At 50.2% G+C, this 17,348-nt stretch overlaps 2 protein-coding genes across 4 annotated transcripts in view; both read right to left on the bottom strand.

Moving 5' to 3' along the window:
* Positions 1–237: 237 nt before the first annotated feature.
* On the bottom strand, positions 238–15,193 carry SRMS (src-related kinase lacking C-terminal regulatory tyrosine and N-terminal myristylation sites). Its single transcript, XM_006267055.4, has 8 exons — positions 13,135–15,193; positions 8,879–9,000; positions 7,055–7,221; positions 4,853–4,994; positions 3,818–3,976; positions 2,165–2,346; positions 1,584–1,740; positions 238–812 (listed from the first exon to the last, which is right to left on the bottom strand). The coding sequence occupies exons 1-8, from the start codon at positions 13,761–13,763 to the stop codon at positions 619–621; spliced, it is 1,752 nt and encodes a 583-aa protein (XP_006267117.3). The 5' UTR covers positions 13,764–15,193; the 3' UTR covers positions 238–618.
* Positions 15,194–15,438: 245 nt separating this feature from the next.
* The window catches only part of LOC102558716 (peroxidasin), a 48,699-nt gene continuing 46,789 nt past the window's right edge, over positions 15,439–17,348 (bottom strand). For 2 of the 3 annotated variants that reach the window (XM_014609754.3, XM_019495221.2), the window contains exons 22-23: positions 17,178–17,295; positions 15,439–16,348 (exon numbers count right to left, since the gene is read on the bottom strand). In XM_014609754.3, coding sequence (XP_014465240.1) covers positions 17,200–17,295 — 96 coding nt within the window. In that variant the 3' untranslated portion in view covers positions 15,439–16,348; positions 17,178–17,199. Of the gene's footprint in view, positions 16,349–17,169; positions 17,296–17,348 lie in introns of all 3 variants that reach the window. The other variant, XM_019495220.2, reaches the window with a different exon arrangement.

Below are 17,348 nucleotides of genomic sequence, written 5' to 3'. Positions count from 1 at the left end.
GCTGGGTTTAGACATCACCAAGCTTCAGGCCTGTAGCTGATTGAGTCTACAAACTGCTTCCCTGATGTTAGATGTCTCCAAACCACAGCAATGCCCATGAGAAGTCAGGGCTTCTCAGCACAACAAAACTGTACTCAACTACAACATGGCCAGTCACGGGTCTGCAGCTGTCCTGGGTATAAACGTGCATGGGTATTCATTTATATGCTGAAGAATGACCCCGGCTGCAGGAGGATGGATGGTTGGATGCACATTTATTGATAGATACGTTGGATGCACATGGCAAATAAATTAGCATCAGCCACTAGTTTATACAAGGCAAACCGACTGTTTCCAAGTTGGGACGTGTCACGCCCAGGCTGACATCTTTGCTGTACAGTATCTACAAGGAAGAGTCCTTCTGCTCTCTGGGATGCATCCAGACAACATGCCCAGAGCTGATCTCTTCCAACAGTCAATGCTCTCTCCTGGGCCTCCCAAGGAGAAGCCCTGGTGCGTTTCCAGCTCTGCTCCCAGAGGCCTTTTGGAGTGAAGCCCTGCAGTAAGTCCTGCGGCATGCCGCGAGCATGGGGAGGTCACTGGGGCTAATTGTCATGGGGCAGTGTTGGCCGGTTTCCATCAGGAGAACAATTTGTACACCCGGCTGTAAATGGAGTTGAGCTTCTCTCTCAGAGCGAAGAAGGTGGGACGATCCTCGGCGTTCCCCTTCCAGCACTCCAGCATGACGAGGTAGATCTCTGAAGGGCACGTGCTGGGCCGGGGCAGGCGGTAGCCTCTGGTGATCTGCTGGATGGTTTCTTGGTTCGTCATTCCTGCAAGGGAACAAAAACAAGCAATGCCCAAGGACCCTTCTGTGCAAGCGAGGGCTCCCAAATCACCACCTGCACATCAGGTGTGCTCCCCAAAGCAGGTAGAGATGGCCAGACAGGAGCTGAGGAGGGTACCTAGTCTGATGCCTTGCTCGAGGTAGGAGCTTCTCGGTCTAACCCATGTCAGACGGATGTTTATCTCACCTGAACTTGAAGGAAAGTTCCCAATGATGAAAGAAAAAGTTCATACCTCTCTACACCATTTGTTCCATTGCTTAGCCAGCCTCTGAGTTAGCAAATACTTCCTCATACCTAATATCACCGCAATTGAATACCACGGCTTCTTGTCCCATCTCAGGTAGACATAGCAGAATGGGTCCACATTCTCTTTGAAGACTTAGCAAGTCAAATCCCTCTCAATTTTCTGTTCCCTAGACTAAATATAATCCCAAACACGTGCTATATAAAGGATCTAGCAGCTCCTCCTTCACTGCTGAATCTTCTATCCAATGCATCTCAAACAGATATGAAACCTGCTTTAAGCAACTTGCTTTTAACATCTCCAGGTTGGGTAGCATCTTCTCTAGGTGCTAGGCTGAAAGCTTCCTTTCCTGGCAGCACTGATGGGTGGTAAGGGGCTCGTGATGAATCCCATCAGTGATGTCTGCTGGATGTGAGCAGCGTGGCAAGGAGAGAGGAGAGCAGCTTGGTATAAAGGGGGGACACAATCAAGGGACAGCCAGATGCTGGGGAGACAGGACGATGGAGCCATACCTTCATATGGTGTCTGGCCATAGGTGAAGACCTCATACAGCAAGATGCCATAGGACCAAATGTCCGACTTCAGTGAGTAGGTGCGGTAGTTGGCCGCTTCTGGGGCTGTCCACTTCACTGGGATTTTGGTGCTGCCGCTGGTGGAATAAATATCATCCTGGAAAGCAACCAGGACAGGCCTTGAGTCGAGGTGACACCAACCCAATATGCCCCCTCTATTCAAAGGCAAAGCAAGGTGAGGGGTAGAGGGCCAAGCCACCTGGATCCCTCCACCAACACTGATCTGAGGTGACCAGGTGGTGGTGAGCAGATATCATGGTACCAGTCATAAGTGGAAGACACATTTCAATATCTCCCTCCCACTCTAAATAGGGAGAGGTTTGAACTTGGGTGTTTGGGTTTCACATATTTTTAGGGAGACTGAGAAAGGAGGCATGGTGGGGAGAGGTGGAGCTGCCAGGAAGGCTGTTTCAGGGCAACTCAAAGGTGCTTTGACAGACATGCAAGGGAGCTCTTTGGGGTTGGGAAAGGGATGCAGAAATGAATGAGGGAAACGGGCCAGTGCCTCCCAATAGACCAACCTTGAGAAGCCTGGCGAGGCCGAAGTCTGCGATTTTGCAGGTGAGGTCATCTCCCACGAGGATGTTCCTAGCTGCCAAGTCCCTGTGGACGATGTGCTTTTCTTCTAGGTACGTCATCCCATCAGCAACCTGGCAAGCCATATCAAGCAAGTGGAGGGTGCTCAGGGATTTCCCTTCCAGACCTGTTGAGCCAAAGTGTGATGGACAAAGATCATTTTGAGACTGATCCCACCAAACCCTTGAAAACTGAAATTTTGCAAAGCACGTATGCCATCACTCCAGCTTTAAACACATGCATAATCTCCTGGACTGGGACGGGAGGGCAGTTCAAAGCCGGGAGAGGATGTGTGTTGCAAGAAAGGAAGCTGATTTCTGTCAAGTAATTCATGATCAGTAGACACCTGCCTCCCGGCTGGGAGCTGCATTTCTGAACCTATCCTTTTACTTAGGAGTTTCTGCTGCTGGGATAATAAAGCCCAGCTGGAGACAGAGCCCAAAACGAGGTCAAGTGACTCAGTGCAGGGGGGCGTGAGCAGTGGAAGAGCAAGTTCTGGTTAGAAGTTGTTGGACTCGTTTCCCTCAAGGGCTGTTTACTGCTCGGGAGACTAAAAGGAAAGACTGAGAGAAGTCAGTACCACTGGCATGTTCTTTGCTGAGCTGTTTCACTGCTGATGAGTCAAGATGATGGGAGGAGACTTGCCCTTTTACCAGTTTCACACATGAATGAAAGTCTGAGAACTAATTAGGGGGCGGTTTGCCGATCCTGTACACATCTATTGGAGTAAAACACATCTCTTGGACAATGTGTGCATGCACGTGTGTTAGAAAAAACCTGCTCTCAGGGTCCAGGTGAACCCACTGCCATAAACAAGCTATGTAGCTAACCATGAACCAGCACCCAAAGTGCTTTGCCAGTCAACTTGCTTGAATATGTGAACACTATGACACCTTTTAGAGATGTGCTCCAAGCAAAGCTAGGAGCTCAAACTACAGGTGTCTTCATGGTGCTTAAGGATAAGTAATAGTTGTACCCCTTTCATTATACCAGCACAGTCACAATGGCACTGGTGAAAAATATGTCTTAGCCTGTTCTCATCCAAGGGGAGACAAACTACACTGCTACAAGGTACCTTTATAGTGACCCAGCTAGGCTTACAATGTTCCAGCCTAATATATTGGGTAAAAAAACCCCAAACCAAACCTTGTGCATGAACAAGGGAGTTATCCAGATCCCAAAGACATGCACAGACCAGGCCTCACATAACGAGGGTTAATTTGTCACGCAATCAGGGACTTTTAAAGTGCTTTATAGTTGTGCACTTCTGTAAGGGCATGGCTGTAGAGCCCTTTCAAGAGGCCGATCATGTGACACGTCACTTCTGTCTGCGCCCAGAGTTACAACTTGCTGTCTTTCACACTGGTGCAACCACGGACCTGCCCCATTGATCTCAGGGCCTTTGCACCTGTGTCTGAGAGCAGAGTTTGGCTTGCCCTCTCTTTGCACTAAAGCTGACCTGCTGAATCTGAACAAGGCAGAGGCAGGTGATCCTTGAGCCGCAAAGGCAGCTTGACCAAGCCTGAGCATGGCCATCCAGCGGCAAGCTCGCTGCCTGCCCCCTTGGTGCACAGTGGAAAGGGCAGGGCGGTACTGACTGTTGAGGTAGCTCTGCAGGTTGCCTTTCTTCATGAGCTCGGTGATGATGAAGACCGGCTCGCCCCGGGAGCAGACGGCATGGAGCTGGATCAGCTTCTCGTGCTTCAGGCTCTTCAGATTCTGAATCTCTTTCGTGAAATCTTCTGCCTTCATGTCAGCTGTTGAGAAACAAGATGGTACCCCCAAGGTGAGTAGTACCCTCCTCTCAGAGTCCAGCCTTGCCCTTTCCATCATGGGCTTCTGCACATTGGGGTGGAAACCCGCTTTCCTGGCTATGCACCTTCCCCCCAGCTCGATCCTCCAGCTTTCCAGGCTCACACTCTCTCACCTACCCTCAATCACCCCAAGCCCGCTATGGAGATTGATCTTTTCTGATTGAGATGGCTCTCTCAGGGAGGGACCGAGTGGGCTGGGAGCTCAATGCCTCAAGATAAGGCCACCAGACCAATAGGGTGGAAGACAAGTTGTGTTATAAAGGCATCAGCTGCATAGGACACACCTGCTTCATCACACACCTCAGTGGCATGCGGGCATGTCAAGGGTTTGCCTACACCAGGCATGAGGTCCTATCTCCAAATAGGCTAGTCTTTCTGACACAAGAAGGTACTTTGACTACTTGAAGGGTGGTCCCAAAGAGGATGGAGCTGGACCGTTCTTGGTGGTGGCAGATGACAGAACAAGGAGCAATGGGCTCCAGTTGCAGCAGTGGAGGTGTAGGTTGGATATTGGGAAAAACTCTCACTAGAAGGATAGTGAAGCACTGGAAGGGGTTGCCTAGAGAGGTGGTGGCATCTCCATCCTTGGAGGTTTTTAAGGTCTGGCTCAACAAAGCCTTGGCTGGGATGATGTAGTTGGGGTGGTCCTGCTTTGAGCAGGGGGGTGCACTAGATGTGACCTCCTGAGGTCCCTTCCCACCCTCATTTTGCATCATTGGTGACCAAGGGGAAGGGAATCAGAGGGAAGAAATTGTCACAACACTGCATCGGGGCAAAAGGGAACAAGGTGAAAAGTTCTCAGCCTCACTTTCTGCGTACCTTGCTTAATGATTTTGATGGCTACCGGCACCGTGTTCCTCCAGAGACCTTCCCACACCTCGCCGAAGTTTCCTTCTCCCAGCTTCTTCCGGAGGGTGAATTCTGACCGGGGCCGTTCCCACTCATCCCTTTCGGGGAGTGTCTGTCGAAAGCAGACGCACAGAGAACAACACTTCATTTCAGACCTGTGCCAGCCAACTATCCTGGAAGAGGCAGCTCTGAGACCCAGGGCCGCTGGCTCAGGATGCTGTGCATAAAAGGGCAGGCTCAGAACCATGCTAGTGGCCAACACAGTCTCTTACCCACAGGCTACTTCCAATGGCAGGTCTTTGTGCTGCTTCTCCTCAACTTTGTCCTCACCTCTGGTTCTCAAGTGTGCCCTGGGAAGCTTTCCATGAAATCCTGGTTCAAATGGGACACACTTGGGTACCAGGGTGCCCCATGGACAAGAGCTTGGAGGCATCTTGGAGGCTCTGGTCTCTTGGGGGAGAAACTTGGGCCTTGCAGGGAGTATGACCGCAGGGAAGCTGCTGCAAGGGGCATGCATCTTGGAGCAGCACGTCAGCTGGCCCAAGAGACATCATTGCACCTATAACTTTAATCCTAGCCTGTGTTGTTAAATCTTGACCGGCCGGCCTCGTAAGCAACCCGGACTCAGCCTATTGCAAACTCCATCCGTCAGCAGAGCTGGCTGAAATGTGGGATTCCCAATGCTTGGCAATACTCTCACAGTTCAAATCAGACCCCCAAAGTCAGACTTTCCAGATTTCTTGCGGAACAAAATTCCACCTCCAAAACAAATCTGTTTCTGGCCAATAGGAATACCCGATTCCGATTTTAGCTTTATTTTACACGGAGCTTTGCATTATTTGTAACATTAAGTTTTAACCATTATCTTGACGATTAAATTATATTCTAGAAGGATACGATTATTGCAAAATAGCTATTGAATGGCTAGGTGATTTGAACAGTTGTGAGTGGGCTCCTAATCGGTGTACTGATTGTGTTTGAAAGATAAAAAGAAGCAACTGTAATGATCGGGATCATTTCAATTTTACTGTTATGATTGTAAAATTATATGGCAAACTTTGAAGAGAGGCCATTTCCAGCAAGGGGGAAAGGACATTTGGTTTCAACTTAGCACGTTCCTGGGGAATGTTATTCAGAAGGATTACAGGGGTGTAGGTTGTAGGATTGGCAAAAATGCCGATTCAGAAGGATTGGCGTTTTTGGACCAAAAATGGTTCTGTTGGGAAAATCCCACCCTTTGCTGCCTTCCTTACACACCAGAAGGCCTTCTAGGCAAGGAGGTTAAATGCAGAGGCTGGATTTAACCAGGGTTTCTACATGGCATGGTGCTGCTTTTCATCAGGAGAGAAGATAGCACGTAGACAAGGCTGCTTGCCTTTGGTCCCTCCACTCATCTAGGAGCCTGCTTCACTGGGATGACCTGCTATCATTAACGGAAAGATCCCCATGGGTTTCATTGGGCACCTAAGTCCTTAGGCCAGTGCATTTAACTGACCTTGCCAATTCAGCCTGCGAGCAAGACCTCTGCAACCCAGTTACAGCGTGGAGCAAAGGAAAGCCAGATAAAAGCTCCAACACAAGTGAAGCTCCGCAACCCTTTAATTAACCCTCCAGATCAAAGAAGCTGATGGGAGGATAAGAGAGCAGCTATGCTTTCAGCATTTAATTGAATAAAGAATATAGCTGGAGAGGACTGAACAATTATACAGGGGTGTGAGTGCAAACAATGTCAAAAAAATGCCTTTCACTTTCTTTCTCTTCAAAATTTCTCCATTTCCTTTAACAGATTTTTTGCTTTTGTTTTCCCCCCCACCTCCCTCAGGTTTTTCCCCTGAACTCTTTCCAGTTCTTTGTGCATTGGCTTTTTTTGTTTTGCTTACATAAGGCCAGTTTTTACCAGTAAAATTGCAACTCATTTTAGAGAAGGCTACCCGTGGCTTTTCTCGGGAATCTGTGTTTGCCTGGACTCTCAAACCCCCGGATTCACACAGGTAAAACCATCCTCCCACCCCACGAAAATCAATCATCTGCCCCACACTGCAGAAAAACCTACAAGATCTAATATGGGATCTACCAAGGTAAGAAGAAAGGGAAGAGCTAATGGCAAGGGTCCTACTTAAGATGTGCAAAGGCTGAAGGCAACTAGCACTTGCTAAATTTCTGCATACAGACCTTGAGGACGCAGGGTTTGACCAAAGGGCTTTGTATCGCTTTCCAGTTTTCCATGTAGAAGGCGAGCAGCTCCTCCATGCTGGGGAAAGTGTGACCTTTTTGAATATACAGGCCGCCATCGGGACACTTGCAGATTCGGAAATGGCTGACTTTTGCCTGATTGCGGACTGCAAAGAGGAATAAAAGGGCAAAAGGGAAACTGAGTTTAGGTACCTACGAGACTTGCCTCTCCCATGCTCAATCTGTTTAGCTTTTCCAAGAGGGGAGGTTATGATCTATAATTCCCTCATAGGGGAGAGAAGTTTCTAATAGCAGATAGCTATTTAACTGTGCAGACCAGGGCAGGAGGAAAGCTGATGGGTGGAAGCAGACGGTGATCGAATTCAAACGAGAGAAGCGCATTTTTAATAATGACGCAGCTTCACCACTACAACGGTGTATGAAGGACAGGGCATGCCTATACATCAAACCCTCAAGCAAACTATATTTGCTTGAGCCCATATAGGAATTACTAGGTTGAAGCAAAAATGTACAGGGCTAGCATCCTCTGGACCCATATAGGAATTACTAGGTTGAAGCAAAACTGTACAGGGTTAGCATCCTCTGAACCCATATAGGATTTACTAGTTTGAAGCAAAACTGTACAGGGTTAGCATCCTCTGAGCCCATATAGGAATTCCTAGGTTGAAGTAAAAATGTACAGGGTTAGCATCCTCTGGGCCCATATAGGAATTACTAGTTTGAAGCAAAAATATACAGGGTTAGCATCCTCTGGGCCCATATAGGAATTACTAGGTTGAAGCAAAACTGTACAGGGTTAGCATCCTCTGGGCCCATATAGGATTTACAAGTTTGAAGCAAAACTGTACAGGGTTAGCATCCTCTGGGCCCATATAGGAATTACTAGTTTGAAGCAAAACTGTATAGGGTTAGCATCCTCTGGACCCAGATAGGATTTACTAGGTTGAAGCAAAAATGTAAAGGGTTAGCATCCTCTGAGCCCATATAGGAATTCCTAGGTTGAAGTAAAAATGTACAGGGTTAGCATAGCATCCTCTGGTTAGCATCATGCAGAGATCTGACTGGATCATAGTGTTGCCTTTTAGCCTTAATATCAATCCATTTAGGTCACTGGAAGGGAGATGAGCATCAGACCTGGATAACTTGGTGTAAAAGACTCCTTTGTTTTTGGTGGATAATCGACCAGCAAGGAAGTAAACCATGGGAATGAAGCCCTGCAGCTCAGCACTCTGGAAAGGTTGCTAAATCCTTTTAACTGCTTATGACGCGCTCCTATCCCTGGAGGAGCGCTGCATATGCTCCTTTCCCACGGTACTACAGAGATCGATATCTTCCCGGTCCACATTTCACTTGGTGACACTTGTCCTGGCTTCCCAGCTCGCTTTCAGGGATGAAGTGGATTCATTTTGAGCAATAATACATGGCAAAACCTGAATAGACTTCTCCTTCCCCACGCCCCATGTTACTCAGCCCAGCAGCTGCTCATGGAAAAGAAAAGTCTTGTTTCCAGGACAGTTACATTTGACAATGGCCCTGTTGCTTCCAAAAGCTTGGCCTGAGACCAACGAGGCCCTGATTCCCCGTGGATGGATCATATAACCACCCCCGAGTCAAAGAGAAGAGCCTGGAGGCTGCTCTAAATCGAGCATGGGGTTGGTTTGGCCAAGAAGCTGGCCTTGATCTCACCAAAGTGTTGCTGCTGTGTCGGGTGGGGGTGTCTGGGGTGCCGGAGGGAAAGACAGAAGTGGACTACCGGCAGATGGAGAGCAAACAGGCAGCAGGTCGCCAAGTCCCTGGGGTTACCTGAGAGAGAATATTCCCCCTTGCTACTCTCGCTGTCACGGATGAGGAAGGAGCCGTGTTCGTTGGGCGGAGAGAGAAGGAGCCTCTCGGCTTCATGTCGACTGATGCCGCTGAAATACCAGCTGGAAGACAGACAAAGGGGCAGGTCAGAGCATGAGGCCGGTCCTTGTCGCTGGGTGCAAGGGCTGGGGCAATGCAAAGGAAGGAGAAAAGCCCCATAATATGTCCAATCCCAGGGCCAGTCTGAATGCCCACAACACAGATGGGTCTTTCCCTTGGCAGAGAAGAGATTACCCAAGACCAGTACTTGCCCACGTCCACTCCAGAGATACAAGGCAAGCAGGGAAAGGACGTCCTCTGCCCCTGCTTGTTGGGGAAGGGAGGAAGTGGCAAATTCCCATTTGGCAAGACATCCGATTTGCATCTTTATATGAGGTTGTATTATCTCAAGCCTCTTAGGATTGGGGCTTAACGTAGCACAGGCAGAAGTATATTTGCATGAGTGGGTGTGAGAAGGGCTCTTGGTTGGGTCACCAGGCTTGTGTTGAAGCAGATTCCCTCCCCATCTCCCCAGATGTCACACCCCAGCCCAGCTGGCTGCTCCAGCCCCTAGCAGGAGGACCACCCACATGGAGCCTGCATGCAAGATTTGGTGGCTTTGGACAAGTCCATGGAGGTGTCGGTCCCATCGGCGTTCGTTGCCTGCTGACGTCGCTCTCAGCTCTGAGCTAACAGAGAGCTGTGCTCTGGACTAGCTTCAGTGGCATCACTTGGCTTTCCAATGTGCTCCCCTCACTGTACTAAATGCTTGGCCAGGGGTACAGGATGTGCTCTCAGCCTTCCCCATGTCCCTCCCACCGTGGAAGAGACGGCAAGCAAGGAGAAGCATCTCTTGAGTTCCTGGCATCTAAGCAGGGGGGTGGCCAGAGAAAAGAGAAGTCCCATCAGGCTTCCTGATCCCTCACCTTCCCCGAGGACACCCAAGCCTCTGAGCCCTGCATCGCAGCCCACAACACAGATACTTCCTTCTGGCTCCACTTTGCATCCGTGCACGTGCTTTGCAAGCAGCAGGACAGGTGATTTACAGGTCGGGTGACAGCAAGTGGCTCTGCCTTTGCATGTCAGCACTAACCTTTGCACCCAGAGCATGCGGACCGACTTGTTTGTTTTTTCCACCCTCGGCCTTCTTTTGTTATTTGCTATCACAGCATATTAATGTTGAACTATTTCCTTAATGCCATTCTGCTTGAAGGAAGCTACAATAAAGCCATTGCCCTGCCCCAGATTAGAACAGGTACTTGGAAATGACACTTTTTCTTCTATACACTGTTAACTCAACTGGCGATACAGGGCTCATTCATTTTGCTGAGTGGTTAAGGAAACAGGAACGAGTGGAAAGAGGATCACAGCACCTAATGATCCACTTGGTGCCCTGGTCCCACGCGCAAGGGCACAACTAGGGGTGCGGGGAACTGCAACCGCCTTTCGGACACATTGATCATAAGGCTGGAAGCAATGCCGTACCTAGACTCGTAGCAGCCCTGGGCGAACTTTTAGTATTGGCTCCCCCTTTGCCAAAGATAATCATTTTTTGTTTCATAGATGTCATAGACATTTGGGCTATGAAGATCTTCATGTCCAGCCCCCCACCCCAAGGACAGGAAGTCAGCAGGGGTCATAGGATCCCAGCAAGACAAGACTTTGTTGCAAAAGTCTTTATCACATCCGTGGTATCCATGTTTGTTTTCAATTGATAACATTTAATATTGCACGTGTGTGTGACTGGCAACCTTTTTTTTTTTTTTGGCAATTGTAATTTTTTAATTTTTTGTTCATTTTCAGGCCCCCCTTTCTGTCCAGGTCCCAGGTGGCCACTTAGTTCACCCATGCCTGTGTCCAGGTCTGGGTGGAAGCTCCCCAGGATTATCAGTGACAGCAAAACCCTGCTCCCATTGGGGCACAGGAGAGTTTTATTGCTGGATTTCAGCCATCTAAGCTAATGCTGACATGCTCCCGGGATCCTCACTGTACTGCCGGCTTCATGGGTGCAGGCACAGGATACCTACAGCACTCCCAATTATTTGCTCCTACAACCCGCAGTAGCAAACCAAAGCTTCGCTGGAGGAGTGGGACCTCCACACCGCTCCGCCACGCAGGGGATCTCTAGCTTCACCTGTTAGGATGGCTCCAGATGACGAAGAAAACCAGGAACTGGTGACAAATGAAAGCAAGAAACTTGTTTGAATCAGCAAAAGCTGAGCCCATGGTAGGTCACGCTGATTCAGCTTCCTCTTACCATGCTACTAACACGTCTCATTTTTGACCTGGGGCTAGTCGAAGCAGCTGCTAAGTTTCTGGGCCCTAGGAATGAATCTAGCTGAGGGATTTTGCCAAGGCTTGTCCTCTGCTGCTTTGGCTTTTATCCTACGTTACCAACCGTATCAGCTGAACTGTGCTAGGAGGGGATGCAGCAACCCAGCCAGGCTGATGTCTCACTTCTGTGCCATTTGCATTATGGGTGTGGTGCACCAGCACTTTTGGCAAGAGCCCGCCCTGGATTTCACCCCCCGGTCCTTCGAAGTGGGTCAGGGTACGTCAGAAGTTGACACAGTCGCCGCATTGCAGGGAGCAGCAGGAAGAGCCCCCGCTTGCTCGTGGCGTGGGGCTGCAAACAGCAGATGCAGTTTGTCAAACTACTTATTTTGCCAGCAATAACCCATTTAGAGGCTGTTGGCTTTGGACATTTCATCACTGTAGCTGCATGGCTACTGCATTTGCCGTCTTCTCCCCAGCCCAGTGGTTCTCAAACGGTTGGGTTCAACACTTCTGAACCAACACACCCCTGCAACCTCCACCTTGGCACTGAAAGGGAGGATGCAACCTTCAGTGGACCCCTTCACCCTGGCTCTCCCAGCTCGGGGGACCACTGGGCTGAAAGCCCCAGCTGGAACTGAAAGTTATTTTCAGACAAGGAGAAAGGACTGAGTTTTGAAAACTCACGGGCAGGTTGGAGGCTTTCCTCCACCTTCCTTCTCCCCTCCTCGTCCCACATCCAGGAAGGGGCACGGTAGATGAGAAATGGGACTCTTTCCTGGGGCTGGAGTGGGAGTTTGCACAACTCACCGTTTCCTTCGTGTGTGTAATATGCTCCCAGCCCTGACTCACGGCCGCGATATAGGCAGAACGGAAGAAGCTCTTTACAAAACATGTTGGAACTAGATTTGCCGATTGGGCTAAGAAACGTTGCCTTATTGAATAAGAAACTCAGTCATGCAGCGGGGAGGAGGTGGCCGATGCTTTAACATTCAAGCTGGCCGCAATAATGTTGATGGGGAGCAAGGGGGGCAGGTGGAGTAGGTGGGTGCCACGGAGGCTCCTGTCTTCAGGCAAAGTTTGCACAACTCACCGTTTCCTTCCTGTGTGTAATATGCTCCCGGGCCTGGCAGGGAGCGGACAGTGGCTCCAGTAGGAGTAGGGAGTTGCACGGCACATCCCCTCCCACCAAGGGGTTGTTCCCAGGCTGCGGAAGTAGATTGAGCTGGAGCATGGCCTTAATGGGATGGTACCCAAAAGTTGCCTTTCTAGGTATCCAGCAAAGCTTCCCCTGCCTGTCTGCATGAACTTTAACCCTCACCTGCATCCAAGCACTCAGGAGAGGAGGAAGAGCAGGATGCAGTTGTGATGGTTTATGCAGCACAGGAGTAAACCTGCATCCAATAGTCACAACACTGATATAACACCCAGAGGGTTGGCTCAGCTACACCTTCAAATGAACGATTCAGACCAGCAGGATGTCGTGTTGTAATGGTGTAGCTCTTCCCCCTGCTTTCCCCTACAAGGCACGTTTCCATCAGCACATCTAGCGTGGCTATATCTAACCCGGTTGAACTATTGACACCCTTAAGCGACCACTGTAAAAGCTGTGCAAGGACCAAGCATTAGGCCAGGGCCAGCCCTCAGCCCTCCACCTGCATGACATGCCTGTCCATACCCAGCCCTACAACCAGACTCCTACCACAGACAACAGACACACATTCAGAAGGACAAGTCGAGCATGTGCGGATGCCCTCCAAGAGGCTGCAGTTTTGCCTCTGCCAAAGTAGACCAGAGCCCCATGTGCTGCAGGGACCTGCAAAGCACTGTATGCCAACAGATACTGCCGAAGTGGGTGCATTGCCCATCCCTTGCCTTTTGCTTTACTTTATACCAAACCTTCCCCATTCAAGACCCTCAGGAGCTGGGAGTCAGATACTTACAGCTGATGGGAGGGAGTTTCTTGGCTGATCTTTGCCACGTAATTAGCAGGCACGTAGCCTACAGAGTCCCCTGAAAGCCTGCGGGCCAAGACATACTCGCCCACGTCTTTGTAGACACAGAGTTTGTCTCCTCGGCTTACGCTCAGTTCGTTTGTGCTCCTGGCTGTGAAATCGTACAGAGCGACGAAGAGCGGGGAAGCAGGGAGAGCAGGATCCGGATCCTGGTCTGGTTGCAGCGAGACAGGGTCGGGACCAAAATACCCCAGAGAGCAGTTGTCGGGGACGGATCTCGGGCGGAGTTTGTTCCAGAAGGAAGCCAGGAAGGTCAAGCGCTTCCTCACAAACTGCTCCATGTCCCTGTTACACCAACCCCGATGTCCCAGCACAGTGCTGCTCCTCCAAGCCACCTCCAGAAGCCAAAGCAGGGACCAACCTTGCTTCCCTCCTGCCGCCTTAATGCAGACCCTTACTCGTGCTCTTCTCAAGTCAGCACCGACGGTGTGCCGGGCTGCTTCTCGGCACTGGGGAGGTGTGTCTGTGCTGAGCTTCCTCATCTGGAAAGTGAAACTAGACAACCTGGTGGAACGGGTTTGCCAGCTGGAGTTATAGGCTTGGCTCCGCCAGCACATCTGGCTAGATGGCTACAGCTGGCCTGTGCTTCCTCCGTCAGGGCTGGTTGCACTCTAACAAAATCTTGCAGAAATTGGTGACCTGGACCTACCTGCAGCAAACCCCAGGTAGGCGAATCTATGGTTTGCACAGGGTTGTTCATGTCCTTTGCAGCAGCGTAGTAGAGTTGAGGCAGTTACAGAGGTCAGCAGAGCGGCAGGGCAGAGGACAAACCCCACGCAGGGATGCATTTAGATGGGAAGCGGCCTGGACTTTCTTCTATGCTGCAGGTTGCAGCTTGAGATCCTTTGCCTCTGTGGGTCCTCCTGTCACTGAACAGGCCTCCCGGCCCCCTCCCGTACCTCATTTGAGGATACAAATCTGTCTAAAATAGACTTTTTTTTCCAAAAGGAAGTTTTATTGCATTGCTTTTCCGGCATCTAAATAGTCTCAGGTTGGCTGCTAAAGAGAAATTCAGAAATGTTCTGAAACTTCCCACTTCAGGGAGCATCCACCTCAACGGGCTGAGTTTGCAATCCAGAGGGCTCCAGGGCAACCTTTCGTCTCCTGCTGAACTGGGAGGATTCTTCTCATGCCTTTTATTTGAGGGGCTGCCTCAGTCGATCACACTGAGATCTTTGCCTGTTTTATAATTATCAGAGTTCAAGTGGTTGAAGACAGACAAAAAGGCAATGCAAAGAGACTGCTTAGGGAACAGAAATCGCACGCCTCGGCATCAAGGCCCCATCCGTGTCCCACTCCCAGCTTCTGATGATGTAAAACTGCCTGCCCCAAAAACAACTTGAATATTAGGATTTCAGGGACAGGTCCCTCCCTAACTCCACTGGGCACAGGGTTGCAAGTGCAGCTCAACTGGTGTGGCTCTGTGGAGGGCATCATAAGGGGAGTGGACATTGCTGGTCTTCTCCAGACCCTGGAGGATGTTCCCTGGAGCCGCGCTTCTTGCATTGTTTCATGCTGCTGTACAAGCAAGAGTGGGATGGGGCAGGTGTGTGTCTGTGCAATCACCAGCCATTCACTACTCACCAGAGGATTTAGTCCTGGATCTTGGCTTGTACTTGGGGATCACAGGTGTCACTTAGGGATGCACCGGAGCCGAGCCGTGTTGAATTTGCACTCATACCTCTGAGCACACGTGTGCACATGCAGACCTCAAAACCCCACGCCACGAAACAGATGGAAACCACAACTTTTTTCTAGCATCATTTTATTTTCCTATAACATTTCCACATCCTCACAGAAGCCTCACGGCTGCTTCATCCCTTTGGGAAGCATCACACCCCTAAGACGGGAGAAAAACAGCAGCGCTTCGGTAGGAGGTTATGATCCTTGTGACACAGGGTGGGAGAGGGAACAGAGCCAGAGGCAGTGAAGGACTTGGACATATTCTCTTGACCTCTGCGACTGGCTTCTTTGACACATCAAAACTAATCTGTCCTCGATTTGGGGGAGGTCATGGCATCCCCTGGACAGAAGTTGTAGCACCACTAATAAGCACCTCTAAAGAATAACAGCACCATGAAAAAGATTTTAAAAAGCTGGTTACATATTTCTTGCAGAGCTGCAGAGCACCTGGGAACAATAAATACAAACACCACTTCGCATTCGTTAAGGCATCAAACACCGCATACGCTACTCGCCTCGCTGTTAATTGACAGAACACAACAGCCCCCATGAATTAACGAGCGGGGCCATTACATTTAATTATCTGAGGTTTTGCTTCAAGTCCCGTTGTGTTTACACTGTAAATATTGCTCTGAACAAAAGGTATTACAGGACAAAAAGGTGAATGGAAAATATCCACCCAATTAAAAATGTCAAGGGGAGACGCTTGGAGCTCATCATCCAGGGCAAAGCCAAGGGTTTTGGCGGTTGAGGTGGAAGCAGTAGATTCCCCCACTCAGCAATTCAGTTTGGGAGATGCCACCAGAATTGAAATGATCCTGGGTAAACACAAAATCCCTATTTCTGGCATTGCATTCTCAGGGTAGAAATATTTCCCATAGACCCAGGTTTTTTTTCCATCACTGTTTGCATTAACAACAGGCCTGACTGGTTGCACTCTGAACGTCTCATTTGCTCAGCCAAAGATAGCCAGGACACTTGTGCACGCAAAAAATCAGATTTTGCAAATCCTTGCTGACACGGCTGGGTAAGATGGCTGCACATGCAGTGCTCCCAGGATGTCTGTGGCAAGAGCTGGTGGGATGGGCACGGCAGGAAGAAAGCACACGTCAAAGCAGTTCTCCCTCGTCTCCACCTTTGGAGCCAGGGCTCTGCTGGGGAAAAGCGGCAGGTTGCTGGTCTGCTTCCATCCAAGGGCATTGCATGGAGGTTTTGCAGACCTGGGGAGAGCACCATACCCGAGGCTGAGGAGTGCACCCAGAGGGTTAAGAGGGTCAAAAGCCCTTGTGAATAAGTCAGTGTAACATCAGGTCCTGCAAGAAGCTTGGGTGCCCTGGGTGGAGCGGTGAAGAAGGCGTGAGACTGGGTGGAGCAGCTTGTTCTCCCTGGCTGGCAGTTACCGATCCTTCATGGAGTGGAGCAGGTTGGCTGGGAGGAGGAGGAGAAGTGCCCAGATCACCTGTGGTGGGAAGAGAATGGCTCAATGGCAAACAGGTCAGGGCAGGGACCTTTTGTTACTGGGACAGCACCAGCACAACAGGGCAGGGACCTTTTGTTACTGGGACAGCACCAGCACAACAGGGCAAGGACCTGTCAGCACTGCTGCAGCATGCTGCCACCCTTGCTATCAGCAGCCCCTTCTGTGTATCCAGCCTCTGCTGTGAATGCACCAAGCTATGTCAAACCTCCTCCTTTCTGAGCAGGCTCCCCAAGCACTTGCTGTCTGCTCAGAGCAGGTCCCAGATGCCCAGTGCAACCTGTCCATCTTTGTCCCTGGAGTCATGCACAGGCAGCACCAGCCCCAAGCATGGGGGTCCCAAGTTGTGATGTGTTTAATGGTTGGACCTGGTGCCCCACCTTACATAGTACTGCCTGCCAGCCAGGACATGTCTCTCTCCTTTAAGGATGCGAGAGCCTCAAAAATAGGGGGTCCCATGCTGTTTTCTATCATGCACGGCTACCCCATGGACATAGTGACATGGAGGCCACGTGGCACTGTGCTCCCAGCCGTCTTGCTGTGGCATGGGGCACAGCAGGAGTCCACGGGCTAGCTGCCATTTCCAGATACTGTCACATTGCTTAGAAATGCATCAGAACCTGGCAATCTGGAGAGAGCCCTCACGTCCATCTCCTCCAGGGTTTTCTAGAGATCCCTTAAATGCTGTGAGATTGAGGGTCACTTTAGTAGACTGCCATGATAAGTTAAGTCTACGTGACCCACAATCTTGCACTGATGCATGTATAAGCACTTCTCCCCCACCCCCAGCATGGCATACACACCCGCTGACCTCATCGGAGCAGGCAAGCTTGTCATCTTTTTCTCCATTTCTCTCCGGTCTTTGTCCGCCATCCGTAGGCACTGGTATTCCTCTGATGCCACCGCAGCTGGCCTTCCAATGCATGTACCTGCAATGAGTAGGGCAAGGAAATCACCAACCCCGGGACAGGAACTCCTACCA

Source organism: Alligator mississippiensis, chromosome 9 (assembly GCF_030867095.1).
Source record: "Alligator mississippiensis isolate rAllMis1 chromosome 9, rAllMis1, whole genome shotgun sequence".
Lineage (NCBI taxonomy): Eukaryota > Metazoa > Chordata > Crocodylia > Alligatoridae > Alligator > Alligator mississippiensis.
This window is presented reverse-complemented; position numbering and strand designations above follow the sequence as displayed.

Excerpts from the sequence above, each read along its gene's own strand:
- SRMS (XM_006267055.4), bottom strand. The coding sequence starts at position 13,763 with ATGTGCTGGCGGAGCCAAGCCTATAACTCCAGCTGGCAAACCCGTTCC. Across the intron at positions 9,001-13,134 it reads GAAACTCCCTCCCATCAGCT|CTGGTATTTCAGCGGCATCA; the intron begins GTAAGTATCTGA and ends TCTGTCTTCCAG. Across the intron at positions 1,741-2,164 it reads GCCTCGCCAGGCTTCTCAAG|GATGATATTTATTCCACCAG; the intron begins GTTGGTCTATTG and ends GTTGCTTTCCAG.